Consider the following 19481-nt stretch of genomic DNA (forward strand, 5'->3'; position numbering starts at 1 on the left):
GCCTGCACAATCTCTGAGAAATGAATTGATAACAAGGATAAAAACAAAACCTGCAACACATAATTAAATTTATGTCCAAAAAGAATCACAGGACTTGATTTGGTGGAAAAAACTTGTTCTTTCTATGTGGTTCACATAATGGATGACATTCATTCTGACCTTGGTGTTTACATTTCAGGTAATTTCTCCATTTGTTCTGGCTTTGTTCCAAAAATATGCTGGTTAAATTATTAGGTGTCTCTGAATGTTTTGCCTTTTGTATTTGCACCCTACAATGGACTGGCATCCTGTCCAGAGTGTAGTCCCAAATCGCTCCCTTGCTCTGCAAAGGTCAGGCTCCTGCCTCTAATCATCAATATGATACAGCAGTTGTAGATAATGGATGGATGGACATTTAATCTGATTTTATATTCATCCTTAGGATATATATATGAATTATTTTGCCACAATTAGTGAAGTCACTCTGTATATCTGGAATTCAGTCTTCTTTAAATGAGGTCCTCCACAATCACAGGATTTTCATTTCACTTTAGGTCTCAAATGTGTAACTGAGTTGATTAAACACTCACGGTTATTTAACTTTTTCTCAGGTACAAATCACTTAGTGAACATAAAATAAACACCTAAGATTTGTTTGTTCAAAGATTCTGGAGACAGTGAAAAGGCATTCAACTTCATTACCTTGGTCCTGAAAAAGATGAATGTTCGATCTTTGCTTATATTGCTCAGTGTGAGTGCTACATGCTGCTACTAACAAAAAAAAACGTAATACACTGACTAATAACACACTGACTTGCAAAATGTACAAGATTATGGCTCATTGATAACTAAATATGAAGAATGCAATAAATCACATCTGTTGGATCAGAGGGGCATTTAATTGTTTTAGTTATAAAGGAAAAAAAATAAACATGCCTCCAAAGGACACAACAGGCTAGTCCATCTCCCATCTTTCCCTGAAGAACAATGCTGCTGGCTGACATACAAAACTGCTTGTACAAACAAGACCTATTCTGTCCCTCATTCCAGAACACTCTTTTTTCCCCTCCCTACCTTTCGTTCCGTTTCTTTTTAACACCATCTATGACTGTATGTTATTTATCTGTCAGACATTAAGAAAAATCAAACTCTTTGTTGTATAGTTGACCACTCAACATGGCTTCAGAGCCCTTTATGATGTAATTTCACGAGGAATGACAACGCCCCAAAATCGAAGTGTAACGAACTATTGTGGGGTAAATGTTTGGCTTAACCCGCTTGGCTGAGGGTCGACCTCCTGGCCATAGGACGAGAAGGCCAGGACCCCCCACAAGGTAACCAAGGGGTAGCTGCAGAGGTGGAGTTGGGATGCAAAAGTCGCACGTGAGAGAGATATCGCAATTGGTATTTATAGCATTCGGTGTAGGAAGGGCAAATGGAGTGATTGCTAATCACTGATGGCTGGGAATGATTGGGCTTGGCTGTTGTCATCCCTCCCGAATTTTAGTTAAATAAACTCCATTAAAGAACCTGAACCCTCTTTTGTCTCTGCTGCTGGACTACTTCATTTTACAAACAAATCATATATATTTACTTAGATCATTTAGATTTTATCCTGCTTTATTTTCAAGATGACCTTGGTCTTACCAAAGATTGTTTTTAAAAACAGCTAACAATAGAGGCCCTCAGAGATACTGATTAAAATGAAATTACATCTCTTTATGTTGACTTGTTCCAACATATCCAGTGCTTCAGGGTTTACACACCACTTGTAGTCACATCTTTCTAGAAATTGTTCAAAATCCAGAAAAAGTACAACATGTTTTTGAACAAAGGTGTCCCAGTTAAAACTAATGTAATGTGACCTGATCCATATCCTGTACACTGTAACTTATCTATGAGCAACACATTCACTTAACACAGTCTTACTTTTCTAGTAACAAAGATATTTTTCTAAAAAAAGTTAAGCAGCATGACGAACTTGTGCATTAAGAGAAGCTTTTCGTTTTAAAGATTGAAATGAACTCATAAAAAAAAACACTGACCTTGGTGTAATGTCAGGTTATGGCAATATTTAACAAATTCTGTCACCCTAATACACTTTGTTCAAGATACTTTAGGGCATTCACCTGCATACCGGTTAAAAAAACACAAACAGCACCATCTAAACAAATTACACTGACATTATTTCAATGCTACGGTATGTCAGTGTGATTTGTTGACAGTAATAACAACAGTTTCATAAATCGAACTTCACGACCACTTTTTGAAATAGAGGTAAAAACTACAGTAAATAAGGTGAAGTAATATTGTTAAACTTTAAGTATTTTTAATATATAAGCAACAGTACAATCCTTGCAGAATTAAGTCAAGTGCAAATAGTGTCGTCAGCCTCATTCAGAGTTCACTCGTTATCAGTCCACTGGGATTCTTTTGTACATGGAAATAATGCAGAATTACATTATGATTTGTAAAATAAGCTAGACATTAAAGTGAGGTATACAGTACATTTGATGAGTTCTGTCAAACCACGAGCATTATCAGCTTCAACTAATGAAAGTGTGGTAGCCTGAGTGGTACATAAACCGCATACTCTCTTATTTTGACTTGGGGGCACTGTACTGTATATAATTTCAGAAACAAAACACCACTAATCCTTTTAATGCAAAATAAAGAAAGATATGGACCCCATCTTCCACTTCATAACAAGGTAGCAGTGTAATAAAGTTAATACAGGAAGAATAGATTTACCTACATGCCAGGCTTAGCTGTAGAGACCATATTACATATGTAAAAAATTAAATCTGTGTTGGATGCATTCTTCCACATTGACCTTGTCTTTCAGAGGTTTGGGGTAATATAAAACTAATATTAATTCCATCTATATGTTACAAAAAAACAAACTATGAGAACAGCGAGTACAATAGCTGTTAATATGGAGACATACATTGGATCGACAAAATAATGGAAACACTAAGAAACACTCTATACTGTATGAACTGTTGGGACACCCTTTGCCTTAGGAACAATTTCAGTCCTTCTTGGAATAATATAACTGTTAAACAAGTTTCTGTTTCTAGAGGGATATTGGACCATTCATCAAGAAGGAAAGCCTCCAGTTCTTTGAGAGATGAAGGAAGTGGAAATCTACTCTAAGCTCAACTGTACATTCCAGAACTTCCCATAAAGGTTCCATGATGTTTAGATCTGGTAACTGGGGAGACCGTTGGAGGTGTTTGACTTGGTGTTCATGAAACCACTCTTCAATCCATTTAGCAGTGTGTATGGGGGCATTATTATCTTGGAATATGGGGTAATTTGAAGAAATAATGTTTGCACGATAGAGTATACCTGGATGGCTAAAATAGCTTTGTCTTCCCCGGCTGTAAATCTACCATGCAAAGTAATAAGACCCAATGACTTCAATTAAATTACTGCCCAGACCATAACAGATCCAACACCATGTTTAACAGTCTTCCTTTGTCTGTCTCCAAACATAAACCCATCCAGATGCAGCAAAAAAGAATAAAAAAACAACTAATCAGGCTATAATACTATCTTCCACTGCTGAGAAGTCCAGGTTTTGTGCTCATATCAGTTTATGCATTGCTGCGCATTGCCCTTGGTTATAAGTGGTTTCCAAATGGCAGCTTTATCATAAATATCAGCTTTGTAAAGCTCAAGGCTTACAGTCCAGTTTTTGTTGAGACTGGGTGACATACCTGTAGGCGTAGATTCAGTTTGGTGGTATCTTTGAGGTCATTGGTTTTCAGCTACTATCCAGTTAATGCATCTCTCCCTGTCAATGAGCTTTAACTTGTGACCTCTGTTCCTCTTTCCTGCTGCTGTTTTCTCTTTATTGGCATATGCTGTTATAATAATATTGTAACGCATACGGCCTCCATTGCTTGTGAGAGCCGGCTTACCAGAGCGGTGACGTCACCGCCCTTCCCTGTGAATAGCAGGGACCGCAACCACCAGGCGGACGGGAGATTTCCCTTTGGCTCAAGAGGCTGGGTCCCTGTTGAGTGATGCTGGAGGCCTGGGTTTGAGTCCCCGATGGTGAGGTGCTGACCTGATGCAGCAGCAGCAAGGGCACCCACGTGAACCCCGAAGTGTTACAATATGATAAAAGTCAGGAAAAGGAGGAGAGGACAAAGAAGTCAGCCCAGTATCATGGACATTGTTATTAGTTTCAACAATGTTCCCTTGGATTTTGCCATTTCTATAACTGACAAACCTGCGATTTGGGCACCACCTATCTGACCTGTAGCAAAATCTGTGTTGATTTTAAAATACTTTTTACAATGGAAATATACTGGCAATTAGGATTGCAATTCATATGAAACACAAGCTTGGAATCATTTTTAATTGTGATTTATTTACTTCAAAATTGTAGACCTTTTTTGTTAGGTGTTCCCATTATTTTGTCCACCCCCTGTACGTGAACCTTAAATGCCTTGAATGTATTTCTATTTTTTTATTTCATACTTCTTAAATGCAACCTTTAATTGCATAATATTATTATAAATTCCTAATATTATTTATAACTTTTAAAATTTGAAAGGAAACACAAATATATCTAGTACATATATAATATACTAGTATATATAATATACTAAAAATATCGCAGAGTGAATAATGAAATGTCTTTAAGACACACCTTAAATATGAAATATCTTAATACACAGTCTTGGTGTTGTTGTGATTCACTTAGGCAGAATGAACTCTGAAATGAGAGGTGTGTCATCGATTTGGGCTTTGCTGCCAATGACAAGTGCACTTTGCAGATAGACATTCTGATCCTCCCTCAGAACTGGAGTCTCAAAGTGCATTCTGATCCATGGATCTCCTGCGACAGGCAAACAGAAATCCCGTTAACAAGCTTCATTTCCAACAGTAACAAGATATTTTATAACTTGCTTTGGTGTTGTGGTAACTAAAAAAATTCAGGGATATGAGCAACAAGACTTTATTGTTTGTTACCAGTGTTTGATTATGAGTTCATTTTTATACCAAGACTTTGAGTTAAGTTCTTAGAATGAAACAGTATGTACAAATCATTTTTCAGACAGGCCCTCTGATCCTTGCCTTTGATGGCTCACTTTTCTTATTGGCAGTTTCCGTTTTGTGTTCCTGTTAGTAGGCATTTATGAAGACACATGTACGTTACACACTCATGACTAAAGCTGGTATGATATCACCAGGAGTATCCAATATTTTAGTCTTATGTTGGAATTCATTATATACTGTGTCAATTGTGTTGACAATGTGTTGGGTCAATGCTGGCCCAGTGGGTAAAAGATACCTAAAATATAGGTGATAAAAGATAAAATACAATGCAGAGGACAAATAATGTCCTTGAGATGTCATTGTAAGGAGGGAATTATTTTATAATACAGCAGTTTTTGTATAATCTGGAAAAATATGTTTCCACATTGTCAAATGTTAATTAAATGTATATCAGTAATGAAAAATACTTCATAAGGAGCCTTTGCTTTTTAAGTATTTGTAATAAAAAATAATTCTGCATTTGGCCTACCTTTCTTTACATGCTGACCCACAGACACCAGCAGCTCCGCTCCAACACTGTGATTGACTGGGTCTCCAGCCTTTGTTCGTCCTGCTCCTAAGGTATGTACAACTTCAGCCAGGATCATTGCATTTATTTCTGTGACTGTACCTGGAACGACACCCCACAGTTGCACGTGTTAAGACAGAAAAACCCTGGCTCTCTCATAATTGTTCTAATCACTGGGCGAGGTACACGCTAATTAACAGGAATTACAGTATAGATTTTGCCCCCTTTCAAATCTTCACCTGTCATGTTTTAGTTCCAGGGTTTTCTTCAGTTGCTGTATTAGTGCGACAGAGCATATAATTTACATTTCCACCGGTCGTGAGAGGAATTCAGAGGGTAAGTAAGTTAGTATAAATTGCTTGCATTGACAAAACATTTTCTCCTTTAATAGTTATTTTTAGACACCTCTCCTCTTTTTACAACACCTGCCTTGTTGTATCACTACCAACTCTGAATAAAATAACCTAATAGCACATTTTAATAACTTTTATTTAGTGTTTTATAGTTTACATTTTAGAAAGTAATATGGTCTGATATGTTGTCTTTTTCCCACATCTAGATGGGTATATGCTTGGAAAAAGCCAAACGGAGCCTTCAACTCACTCTGCCTGTTCCCAGCTGTTAAACATTATGGTAGATCTGTTATGGTATGGACAGCTATCCTGTAAGACTATTCTTAGTTATTTATTTTATAACTGCTAATTACTTGCTTTATCAGTGTGACCAGAAAGTAACTGGTGGGTTTAATTAAAGCGATAACTGCCAATTAATCATCTATTTTTTCTTTTAAATAGTTTTATTTATCAAGCTGAATCACTTAAGTAACAATGAAAAAGAAAGACAGAGATGTATTTGTAGTATTTGTAATTACATAGGTAAAAGATACATAGTTTTGCCTGTGTTACTTAATAACTGTTAATAATTTTAAAACTGTGCCTTAACTTCTTCACTTCTTTGAAATGATGTTGCATTTTATTTAATTCTATATGATACATATGGTTCTTTTTGAACACTTGAACACTGGTGTGACCTAAGAGTCCAATACCGTGAAACGTAATGGGGATTTCTAAACATAAAAGAGACCTAAAGTAAATTTAGGGGCACAGAGCTGTTTGTTGTTTATGTTTCAAGAACAAGCCAATCATACATGGGGACAATTTGGAGGCCATGGTAAAGGCCGAGGGGGGAAATTTGGCCCAGACACTGGGATAACCCCCTACTCTTATCGAGAAATGCCCGGCGGATCTTTAATGACCACTGAGTGCCAGGACCTCAGTTTAACAACTCATCTGAAAGACGGCGCCCACTACAGTCTAGTATAGCATTAGGACCCACAGAGACCACAGGGTGGGCACCCCCCACTGGTCCCACTGGTCCCACTAACACCACTTCTAGCAGCAACCATAGCTTCCCAGGAGGTCTCTCATCCAGGTACTGACCAGGCTCAACCCTGCTTAGCTTCAGTGGGTAGCTAGCTGAGAGCTGTGGGGTGATATGGCTGCTGGTGAAGGGGCATGTTATCTGGTAAAATGGTGTAAAAACTATTTTTGCTTTTAGCTTTAATGCTCCTTTACAATTTGGAGGCCATTTTCTTATAATACAGCTATGAATGATGGGTTGGACACATTTCTGAGACTGCCGAAAGCAGTGATGACCTATGTGATTCAATGTCCAGCAAAGTCCTCTAATAGTTCTCTTGGCCACCAAACATCCAATAGCATATGGAAATATTGTTCCTCCATCTTGAGGTCTGAAATTGTCTGTCACCAGCTTAATCTGTTTGCAGGAAAGTTCTGTCTCTGGTTGACCGGTCCTACATCTCTCCCCTCGGATGCCTTGTAGTTGTTTTTAACAATCGAGATGTTAAATCAGAAAATATGCAGAACTGTGGATCTCTAGCCCTGCACTCCGCCATCTGTGACCTGAAGCAATAGCTGCTTATCATTTGGTAGCTTTGCATTAAATAACATTTAGTGACCTCTCCATACCCCGATTGTGCTAGATAACAGATAACTGTTAACAGATACTTTCATTGTCACCTCAGTATTTCCTATAAAGATCTAATAATACCCCCCTGAAAGAGCAAAGAATCAGTAGATGACAAAGAGTTGTCCCCTAGACTCTAATCTAATCCTCAAGAACATGCACCTGTAAAGTCACTTTCTAGTGGCCAGTTAGCAACAGCTATAGCTATGAATGCTACCACATGAAATACACACCTCTGGACACAAGATACACACAAGAATGTCTATTACAATATGGAATGTTTTTTTGTAAGTTTTGGGTTAAACTAACATGTGATCAAGTGTATTATGCATTATAGATAGATACTTTACTGATCCCGTGAGGGAAATTGCAGTGCAACAGCAGCTTAACACAGACAACACAGACACAGTGTAACGAATGATACAATAATAATAATAATAATACAATACATACAATACAATCAGTAGAAGAGTTACTCGCAGTCCAGAACACACAAAGAACACAACAAAACCAGAACAGAACAGTACACAAAAAAGTCGTATTGCACAATATGACTATAAATAAATATAAATGTATACAGCAAATTTGAGGTGCACATTAAGAAATCATTGAGAAAGAATTTTGAGAAATATTGCAGCTGCTTTAACAGAGGAACATAAGCATTAGAAAAAAAAGTGAAGAGCAAATTACCTTCGGTCTCCACCACAAGCTCTATTTGATTCTGAGCCCTCCTGATGAACTGGAAGTAATCCTGGTTTTCAGAGCACAAAGAAGCAGCTGTTTCAGATGGTACACCTTGGGCCACCAGCATAGCCTGGAATATTCGCAAAGCCTCTCCGTTATCCAGATTCCTTGCAATGGTCTTCTTCCCAGAGTCCAGTGTGTCTGACTTCCCAACCATCCATAGCAGATACCCACCTGAGGGAAGGCAAGTGTACAGAATCCCCAGGAAAACCAGGGAAAACATACATGAAAAAAGATAAAAAATAACATTCAACAATGCTCATGTTTCAAGTATAGACATTTCTGCTACGATGCGATAGTTGTGTTCTAGGAAAACAGCATATTATAGAAAATTACATTATAGAAACCATTGTTTCAATGTGAATTAAAGGGACAGGGGGTATAGAGTTTGGATTCACAATGACAAACATAGTTTTTTCAATTATCTCATAGTCATGGAATCATAAAAGTAGTTTGAATGTATTACTTCTGCATAATATGTTTTTTTTTATTACTTTGAAAACAGCTAAAAAATGTATAAGGCACAACATGCATTAGTATTTATATCGCTGTGATGAACAATTCTGCAGTGAAGGAGGGTGAAACAACATTTTCATTAAAAAAAAATACATTTAACACAAATGTGTTAAAAAACTTTAAAAACGTTAACAATACACACCACTAAGCTCGGTTGTGTGAATCCTATCACGTGTTCTTCTGTTTCTCTAAGAAGACTTTATAACTTAAAGCACAACATGTTATGCCCTTGTAATGTAACAACATTTATGTTTCTGAAGAATGAAAATAAAAATAACTGAGATACACAACTTTGTTGCATATACAGAAAAAGACTGATGTGAATCAGCTTTCTTTGAAAGAACTGACACGTCAGACGCTGATGCGTGAAAGAATATGTCCAACCATTTGTACTCCAAGCATGTGACTAGTTCTACTTGAAACACATTAAAAGCCAACATGCACCTGTGCTATAGAAAAAGTGTTATAGCCAGTCTGAGTTATGTACATGTTATAGTACAAATGACTGTATTAGGAATGGCAAATAATGTAACCAGTCAGTCTGCAGTATGGCAATAGCATCATTATTGAGCAAGAGGTACTGTATGGCAAACATCAATGCTAAGACGTGTAATGGTTGTCAAGATCGTGGTGGCTTCAGTAACCCCTGTAAATCACCTTAATTCAATGTATTAAATTAGTCATTTCTAGCATTACAGTAAATGTTCAAAAGGTCTATATTTAATTCAGGTTCCATGTCACTCCTCACCCAGACACACAACAAGCTCTTTCAGGTCAGGTGGCCCTCGACCTTTCAGGCACTCAAAGGCCTCGATCACCTCCAGGGAGTTTCCGATGCACCGTCCAATAGGATTGTCCATCCTGCTTAGCACAGCTCCTGTGTGAATCCCCAGAGTGTTCCCCACTGTCACCTACAGGAAAGTCCATATTGTGCTTCTTGTATCTGTATTGATTTCATTCCATTTTCATTATAAAAAAATGTGAGAACAAAATACAATGTTCGACGCAGTTTAAAAGAAAGAAACTTTAAAGAATGTGAAAGATGGGTTTTCATTGACATTACCAGCAACTGTGCTAATGACCTGGCGCTGTTAATATCCTTATAGAGTGCTGCTTTTCCATATTTCACATCAAGAACCAGAGCAAACAATGACTCAGCTGCTTTCTTTGAAAGAATTGAACCTGTAACAAAACAAATTGTTATGGCACGGTAAGACTTATTTTACACCAAAACCAATTTCAGTGGAAATTGTATTCTAATACAGTCCAATTGAATCACCCAATAGCAGTATCTTGTCCCCCCTACTGTGCATTTTGTACGCTCATGATATCACTCTAATAGATGTGATAGATAAGATCTTCCCTCTTATCGCCTGTAACATTATTGTACAGCCTTCTCTGTTGGTAATGTTTGTATTATACTGCTATAAATCAGTTTCCCCCATGTGACAATAAAGCTTGAATTAAGCAGTTACAAAGTGAAACTATAAATACCTTTAAAAGATTACAGGGTTATAGTATAAAGATAGTTGGGTTCTGTGGCATCCACAAAATAATGCAGAGCTGTTATTTCTCCACCAGGATACAAAACTAATTTCAGTTTATATTTGGGGAGGGGCAGTTGTTGCTTTTGAAATAATTTAGTAAGCACTGTGAAAGGATAGCAGGTTAAGATAAGATGGAAGCTGCTAACTAAGATACATTCCTGTAGAACGTGGAAGACAAACTTTTGAATAATGATTTAAAGAACCAGGAAGTGGAGGTTTCAAGTGGTTTGGCAACTGATCTCTGGAGAAAGTGTACTGAAGTGTAGTGGGACCTATAGATGTGAGTTTTGTGATTTTATGGGGGTGAGAGTTTGAAAAGTGTTGAGAACAGTCTTGGAAAGAGACTTTGTGGACACTGGTAAGAAGCTTAGATGCCCAGTTAAATTTAAAGAAGGACATAAGAAGAGCTCCTTTCAATCCAGAGCATTTTCAAGACACTTTAAAATAAATGTACATTTTATTTATTTTGTTTCAAAATTTAAAAAGTAGGGTGAACAAAAACACTATAAAACCTCATGTACTGCAAATGTGAAAGAAACAAATTAAAAACTGGCCACTGAAAACAAGTACATTTTGAGGTGAGTTAAAAAGGCCAAGAAGAGTATTCCAAAGATGAGGGGCTACCTCTGAAACAGCTCAGTTCTTTAACATACTGCACAATGTGAATTCCTTGGAAACTCGAAGGGTCTCGAACCAGGGGAAAGATGTAAATGAAGTTCTAGTTCAAAGCTCAAATAGCTTTTGCTTTTGTTGATCTGATTATTTCTCTGCACTGTAAAGAGGACCGTTTGTCAAGGAAGACCCGCTAAGGTAACGGGAGGATGGTCCCTATTGCGGTACCTAAGGAGTAAAACGAGAGGCGGAGTCCAAGTCGGGTTCCGAGGTCTGTGAAGAAAAAGGCAAGAGAGAAGGTACCCAAACCAGAGAATGGCAAGGCTGGGGTCGAAGTTGAGTAGGCAGATCCAGAGGTCAGAAGGAGGAGAACAACGAGCGGTTTTCCAAATCCTTGGGGCAAGACAGTAGGCAAAGTCGAGGTAGAGTTCTGTGGTAGGTAACGAGGAGTCAGAAGGCAAAGAGATACGAAGGCAAGGCAGGTGAACTGAAGTTCAACCAATACCAGGTGAAGAGCAGAGGGTTCAGAGGGGTTTAAGTACTGTGTGAAGAAGGAAGGTGCGTTGATTGAGGAAGTGTCGTGGTTGGCTGATTTGCAGGGGCGGTGTCGTTTGGCAGAAGTGTTCAGGGCTGGGGTGTAATTAGTGCGGGTGTGTTTCCGTGTGAGAATGCGGTGAGTAGAGGGCGTGACTGTTTTTTCTGCCTGACAGCAGCTTTCTTATCTGTTTTCCCTGAGACCATCTTATTTCCAGACTACATGGTGCCACCCCACCCTTGGCATGATGCTGCATATACTTACTGTAGGTGTGCCTATTTAAGCAGAAAATAATGATGACTAATTTGGCAGAAGTGAGTGTGTAACCTTCTACCCAGGAAAAAAACATAGAAAATACATTTTGTCATATGTATCATTTATGCTTTTAAAATGTGAATATTTGTTTAATATATTAAATGAGAATGTTCTGGTTTCCACTCACCTGCAATGAGTGGCAGACTGTCAACTGTGGAGGTGGCATCTCTCAGTGCATACAGCACCTTGTCAGCGGGCACAATGTTTTCTGTCTGCCCAACAATGCAGCATCCAACTTCATCTAATATCCTCTGCAGCTAAATAGACAACAAAGGCTAAATTAGCCCAATGCTGTACTTATGGATCCTGTCACACACCCTGAACAGTCTAAGAGATGTGAATAATGGTCATGTATCAAAGTCTCTGCAATGTATCCAACACATCAGTGAATACTGTCCACCTCTATTGATGACATCTATAATGTTGATCATCATGTCACTGTAAACTCTACCCTGTTCAAGGGAGTGTCTTCTGCCCTACAATGACTGTATGAAAGACTGTGCGAAAGATTGGAATGCATGTTGTAAACCTGCAAGCTGCAAAACCATTCAAGGTAGTGTAAGAAAACCGCAGCGGGCTATAATTGTAAGGAGATTAAATTTCGGCAAGGAGTGAGCCAAAGGAGGAGAAAAAGGCTATTTTCTATCTTCACTACCCTCTACCAATTATGTGAAGACCATATTAGGAACTGGTAAAGCTGATCTTAACAATGACCTGAATCTTCTCATGCAGAGACGTCATGTCATTGCTGTGGCAGTGAGACTATTACCCGAAATGCTCAAGCCTCCATCTTTTTTCAGGAGACTGTGGCAACAGTTGTCCATCCACATTTTCACATTCCAGTTGTGCTTTATGCTTTTTTGAGATGAAGGCACAATTTCTACTTCCCTCTACAAACGTTCAACACCATTTCTTTGGCACTTATGGTTTCCTGACAAATTGTGACATGCCTATAATGATGCTTATATGTTATACAGTATATATTACATATATCTTCATAAATCTGACCAGTTCACCTTAGTTCTACACTACATTGCCTCTCTGTCCAGTACAGTGGTTCTCAATCTTTGTCATGGAGGGTCTATGGTCTCTTCTAAATTTTTCTAATGTGGGTATGTTTTTAAATTTTTCATCTGGCTTTTAAGATGTTATATGGGGTATGTAACTGGTACTGTATCAGCCTTGTGCCAATTTCTGTGTTTCTAAAATCCTCTCATGAAGGTGTGGTAGCTGTACTGTAACAAAGTGGATTTGAGAAGAAGGGGAAACTCTTAGTTTGGCAGTGATTGATACATTAGGATTCACACCTGTCTCTGGTTGTCATAAATAAATTGCCTACTAAGAGTTTGTGGTCAGAAATAAGGGAGTTAACTGACATTGTTGAAAATATACTTCGGGGTAAAAAAAAAAACAGAGAGAAGACTGAGAACGTCTTTTCTATCACATTAACCATTTTGGTACTGTTTGCGAAATCTTAGCAATATACTATAAGTGTGAGTGCCCACATTTTCCATTCTGGTGATATCCATATGGGGTTTCACACACAGCCAATTCAAAACAACCCTGGATACATTTTGAAAGCAATTGTAAATAATCACATTGTCTAAATAAGAAACCACAAACAAGTGAATGGCTTCTGATAGATACTGTTTTTCTTTTACGCAGTTATGGACACAATTCCACCTACCTGTGCTGGTGTTTGGTGAATGTTAAAACCAGGGAGAGACTCGAGCTTGTCCAGAGTTCCTCCAGTATGGGCTAGGCCTCGCCCACTGATCATGGGTACCTGCCCCATGTTGACAAAGAGACACAGTTTAGCTCAAAGAGAATTTCTATGGGAAGAGACGCTTCATATGGGAACACTCCATCTTGACATGACAGGGCTTGAAAAATACTTTTTCAATGAATTTACACTTCATGTTGATTTGTTTCTTGGAACAACAAGTATCCACACATTAATACATCTAATTGTATTGTGTAATAATAGGGCCTTGTGGGAGGTTCTGTAATCTGTGGATTCCAGTATGAGTGGTGTGTAATAACTATGTAATGGTTAATGTCTTTTATGTAATGTTATACTTTTAATGTAATGTATATTTGTGCTGTTTATATGTTTTTGTAGTTCTTTGTGTGAGTAAAACATTTGATTGGAAGCAAAAAAAAAATTCTGAGAAATCAGACAAAGTTTATAGGAAGGTACTCCTCTGGGATACTGGGATCACAATTTATTTATCACAGGGTAAAGATCTGAATCTCCGAATGTCCTCTGTATGTAATGGAAAACGTACAGTCGGGCACACAACAGTTACAGTATTTACCCATTTAGGTCAGGTTTCTATGATACCCAACAGCTATCAGATAGTACTGTTTGATCTTTATGTGGCTCCAGTGCCTTGTGTGAAATAATTTTATTGTGGCATGTTTCAATAGAATTATTTCCCCCAATTCCATTGGCTATGAAGAGGGTATTAACTTCTTATTTGCACCATAGGAATGTGGAGAGCCACTTTATATTAACCAACTAATAAAATACTTATTCAAAAGTAATAAATGATTACCAGAAGTATCTGTGCTGTGATTTAATTAATAATGTTGTTCACATTTTTGTTCCAAAACTCACAAGCTTGCGGTTACTTAAAAAGTTACTTAATACACTTAAAAATCACATTCAAATAATGGAAAAGAACATTCTTTTGGGCATACTGAATAATAAAACCAAGAAAGTCCTCCATACTGGACATCAGCAGGTATGGAGTTTTAACAGGGCACATTACCACCTACACAGCCCATAATGCCTAAAATAGCCTAGAAGTAAGTTCTTATTTAGGTGTACATAATTGAGGTGTAATTACAGTAGCAATAGGGTTTACAGTATCTATTCCTTTATGTATTCTCTTGAAAATCTTGCATCTAGATTGGCAACAAATGACATGATTTCTCCTGAGTGAACAGCAGAGATCACTACAGACAACAGTTGAAATGCTGTTTTCACACTTATGGGTCTCCTTACCTTACAGCCACAGGCTGCCAATGCAGGCACCAAGGGCAGGCTAACCTTGTCTCCCACACCTCCAGTAGAGTGCTTGTCCACCACTAGGTTCCGCCATTCGGCAGGCCACTGAAGCACCTGTCCAGAGTGGGTCATCTCCCGAGTCAGAGCCATGGTCTCCTCATGCGTCATGCCCTTTTGCCATATTGCCATCAGCATGGCACCTAACAACACCCGTGACAATAGCTCATTAGGGTGTATTTTCCACTCCATTGTGGGGACGTCTCCCTCTGGTCAGACATCAACCACTGGCAGCAGACGACTAGTGAACGATGTATTGTAAATCAGAGAATTCCTGAATTCAGCTCAAACAGAATTAAAAAAATGGACACGGAACTACAGATCACAGGTCCTGGATGACAGGCCTACTGCACACTGGTATTAATTTAAAAGCAAGAATAAAGTTACAAAGAAAAGTGGAAAACCATGAAGTGGAGGCTTGTTGTTCGTCTTTTTCTGATGTGTAAGCAAGGGATCAGTTTTTATCTTATGTGATGAACAAGACAGAAAGAAGAGGAAGTGACCAACCGAACATGGAACCCATAGAGCTTGTATAGATCTGCCCAGCTATTGATGGAGAGGACTATTGGAGAAAAGGGTAGTGAGAGCAAGGGGTTTTGGATGGAGTTTAATGGCACTGTGAATAAAGAGCACAGTTTTTTTGTTTACCAAATTGCTGTCTGTGTGTCTGCCTATTAGAAATTGCTAAACCGCTATGTCCTCAGTGGTGTCACACTGTCCATCTTCAGCTCCAAATCTCTCCCTAAACCTCCCTTCCCCTCTCTGCTCTTCCTCTTCTGCAAGAATTTCTGTTTCCACACCACCCTCCCACTCCTGGAACCTGGCCATTCTCCACCCTTGCTCCTCATTGACAAAAAGTATTACAATCTGACAATGTGATGTACTGAATACTCTTTTCCACTGTAAATACTCAAATGGAATACATCCTGTGCCACAATGACTGTTTGGTATCCAATCTATCTGCATTCTTTTTTAAAAAGTAACTAGAACAACACTTGCATTGCACATTCAGCTTTGCTCTAACCTTATTTTGCTAGCTGTGTTGTTGCACATGCACGATTTGCCAAATGCAAATTTTAGATGTGGATTGCAAACCACCCAAGAGATGGGTGTGTGTTAAGCAATAAATATGTAAATAAAATAAATGGATAAGAGCGGCACAGTGGTGCAGGTGTTAGCATTGTTGCCTCACAGTGATGGGGACCTGGTATCATCTCCGTACCTGGGGTGCTATCTGTGTGGAATTTGTATGTTCTCCTCATGTTTGCATGAGTTTCCTCCAGGTGCTTTGGATTCTTCCTACAGTCCAAAGACATACTGGTAGGTTAACTGGCTTTTAGGAAAATAGGTTGTGAGTGTGTGCATGTTGGTGTCTGTGTGTGCCCTGCAATTGACTGGCATCCTGTTCATGGTGTATCTCGCCTTCTGCCTGTTGCTTGCTGGGATAGGCTCTGGCTCCCCTGCACCCCTGAATAGTAAGAAGCCATGAGAAAGTGGAAGTACTGTATGATAAATGAGTAAGGTATTATTTCAGATGCTGTATATATCTGATGCTTGCTTAATAGTGGCAAATGTATCTGCATGGGTGAAATACAAATCATCAGAGCGAAATACTGTACATAGTAAACAACAAGCAGAAGTGCACTGTAAATTAGCTGATACAAAAGACATACACTCTTTAGAGATACATCATACTCTTTACAAACTGGTGCGTGCATTGAATAGCGTTTTAATTATCAGCGTTATAAATGTATTTGCCTAGTTTGTTCCAAACTTTGCAGTATAACATTTCCTGATGGGTTGTGATCAGTTATGTTCTGTAGATGATTATGTCAGTACTGTGCACCTGTCCCTGGTTTTCCTTGTTATTATTTAAAGCCTGGCGCTCCTGCTATTCTGCATTGGAAGACGGACACCCGGAAGCCCGACTACCAGCGAGTCCAGGAGAGACCCGACGGCATAGGCTTCATCACAGCATCCTGACCTGCTGAGTCCGGGGCTCGGAGCGCCTGGCCTCATTACTGTTTCCCTGTCCCTGTTCCGGTTCCCATTCCGGTTTTAATCTTGTCTGTCTCAGGTTGGATCTCCTGGCTCCAGGACTGCGCCCCGGTTTCCCCTTTGGACTACCTTAGGACTTGTTTGCCTGTGCCACGCCCCCTGAGCATGAGATCGCAGCCGTCATGCCCCCCTGTCTGTCATCCCCTCCTCCTCCATGCTGTGTTTCCCTTGAAGTCTTATTCCAGTCACTTCAGGATTACATCGTCTGCATAGGGTCCAGAATACGCACTGCTCAGGAGTCAGGACCGGCTCCCGTGACTCAGTGCTCTTTAAAAAATGAAAGCTTCAACTCTGACACAGTAGGAGCCAGTTTGATGCTTTCTCTTCAATTACAATCCACGGTCACTTGTCTGTCTGATATTAAAGCCAGGGAGTGCTTAAGACTCCACCTGTGCCATCTAGTCCCCCAACCCACATCAATAAGGAGAAAGCATGCTTCTATACTGACCAGTTGGCCAAACTCCATCTGCCACCCCTATCAGCCCTGGTCCAGCTTGTCCACCCTGATCCTCTACAGAACATTGTCATGGAAGCCAGAGGAAGACCGGTAGAACAGGAAGATCCTATGCATAGCGGCAGGAATGGCACAAACAAAGGGGTTTGCTCCGGGCTTGAGGTATCAGGTGGAGTTAGGGAAAAGAGATGAGAGCCCTCAGGCACCGGACGTGGGGTGACCTGGTGAGGCAAGTCTCATGACATCCGATCCCAATGCCGTGCCAGGGGGATAGGGAGATCCAGAAATATATAGCCCCAGACAACAAGACACACCGGGTGACACACATTACAATCCCATTGAGCCTGGCAAAATACCTAACAGCCACTTCTCCATCATTTCAGCATGCATCTGTTATCCTACACTCACAGAGCCTTACAGGCTGTAAGTCAGCTAGTTTCATTACAAAACTGAGACCTCCTAATTCCTAATTCCATGGAATCAAATTCCAATTCGGTGTGAATTCCACTGCATGACTTAATATTCTTGATAATTCTGTAGTTAAGCATACTGTAACTCACATTTACTTCACAGTGAAGGTTAGTTACATCCAAGAACTACTTGTCTGGTTCATGAACGCTTCTTACATTCTTTTGGTGGGGTTGGTATTGCATCATTGGCTTTGACAGCTGTTTTGGAGACAGACGGCTGACTCGGTCAGCGCTTTTTCGATGCTGTTTCTATCTCCACCCTTGCTCCCATTCAGTTTGAAACATGGGTCCAAAACATTCCTCCTAGAGTGACTATGTGGTTACCAGTAACCTGTTGCTGCAGGTTACCCTCATGTGTGCCACGGTATAACACAGACTGCCCGATCTCCCATTGCATTTATCAGTGGATACTTTGTATGACTATATTTCACTAGAACTTAAACGAGATGTTTAAGTTTCAATTCATAAGGCACTAACTGAATGGAGGCGCGTAGAAATCATTTAAAATATAATAAATATTCAGGTTATATCAGTACTTTGTAAAATACCACAGATATTTTGTCAAAAGGCTGTCAGAATTGCTACACCGAGAATACTCTGTATTCTTTATTATTTTCTACAGGAACAGAATTTAGATATCATAGTGAGAGCAGCACCTGACCACAAAACGTAGGACTGCCCGCAAAAGACTGCTGTCGAGACTGCTCCAGATTTACCACAACAAAACTACGCTAGGCTTGTGGGATGTTAACCTTATGAACATTTAATGAATCTGTGTATCACCGTATAGTTTAGTGGAATATTAAGAGCTAGCAAATCATAGAAAATCACATTAAAGCAGGAAAGCACATTAAAGCACACCGTACAACACAATAATAACGTTTGAGTCTGCACTCTCAGAACGTTCATTAATGCTAGTAAAAGACGACAAGTACCTATCTGGCTTTCCTGTATAGTGCGGTCAGTGACAGAGCGCACAAACATGCGTATCTCCTCGTTGCTCAGTTTTTCCCCGTCCCTCTTCTTCTTGATAATCTCGGGAATATTCACTTCAGGCATCGTGACGATATGAACAAAATTACTTAAAGAAGAATACAAAAAAACAACAAAACAATATTATTTAACGACAATCCACATAGAGATGGTAACTTTGTCCGTGGTGGAGGTAATCCTGTATATTTCTTTAAATTAAATTTTTTTCCTGCGCAATTTATTGTTCCCAGTAAAACGTTGAGAGATTTTTTTTTTTCAGAGGGCAATTGAGAACTCTGTTCCCGAGAGCGAACTTGTTGCAATGCCTTCCCCAACCTCGGAATGGGCCCACTGTCCTTGGCAAAGTTGTGGTGTTCGGAGGTTGCAACACTTTTTTTACTTTTCCACCCCTCAGAACCTGCGTGCGCATTACGTACCCTGTATAAATAAATATAAAATCGCAAATTTCGTCCACATTACCAACCACTATAGTGAAAATCAGGAACGGTGATGGAAGCTTGTGATGGGAGTTTTCGGCTCTTGATAAGTGAATAGTGTGAAATAATTCAGTTTGCTTTGACAGCTGTAGCTGTTGTGAAAGATTACTGCGGAGTCCTGTAATTCACAACTAGCATGTTATTC

General features: G+C 39.3%; 1 protein-coding gene across 4 annotated transcripts; it reads right to left on the minus strand.

The window, feature by feature from the left end:
* Positions 1-36: 36 nt before the first annotated feature.
* On the minus strand, positions 37-19406 carry tymp (thymidine phosphorylase). 4 transcript variants are annotated; one of them, XM_015353139.2, is made up of 10 exons: positions 19324-19406; positions 18803-18948; positions 14826-15028; positions 13503-13601; positions 11943-12072; positions 9870-9988; positions 9555-9717; positions 8237-8464; positions 5522-5662; positions 37-4831 (listed from the first exon to the last, which is right to left on the minus strand). In XM_015353139.2, the coding sequence occupies exons 2-10, from the start codon at positions 18924-18926 to the stop codon at positions 4689-4691; spliced, it is 1350 nt and encodes a 449-aa protein (XP_015208625.1). In that variant the 5' UTR covers positions 18927-18948; positions 19324-19406; the 3' UTR covers positions 37-4688. The 4 variants fall into 4 exon arrangements, with proteins under 4 accessions (XP_015208625.1, XP_015208624.1, XP_015208623.1 ...); XM_015353138.2 differs by having other exon boundaries at positions 19277-19374; XM_015353137.2 differs by lacking the exon at positions 19324-19406 and having other exon boundaries at positions 37-4054; positions 4643-4831; positions 18803-19209.
* Positions 19407-19481: the final 75 nt, after the last annotated feature.

Source organism: Lepisosteus oculatus, chromosome 7, assembly GCF_040954835.1.
Source record: "Lepisosteus oculatus isolate fLepOcu1 chromosome 7, fLepOcu1.hap2, whole genome shotgun sequence".
Taxonomy (NCBI): Eukaryota; Metazoa; Chordata; class Actinopteri; order Semionotiformes; family Lepisosteidae; genus Lepisosteus; species Lepisosteus oculatus.

Coding starts and splice junctions, on each gene's coding strand:
- tymp (XM_015353139.2), bottom strand. CDS start 18,926: ATGCCTGAAGTGAATATTCCCGAGATTATCAAGAAGAAGAGGGACGGG. Junction 9,989..11,942: donor CAGTCTGCCACTCATTGCAG/GTGAGTGGAAAC, acceptor GTTTTGTTACAG/GTTCAATTCTTTCAAAGAAA. Junction 5,663..8,236: donor GCTTGTGGTGGAGACCGAAG/GTAATTTGCTCT, acceptor GTGTCGTTCCAG/GTACAGTCACAGAAATAAAT.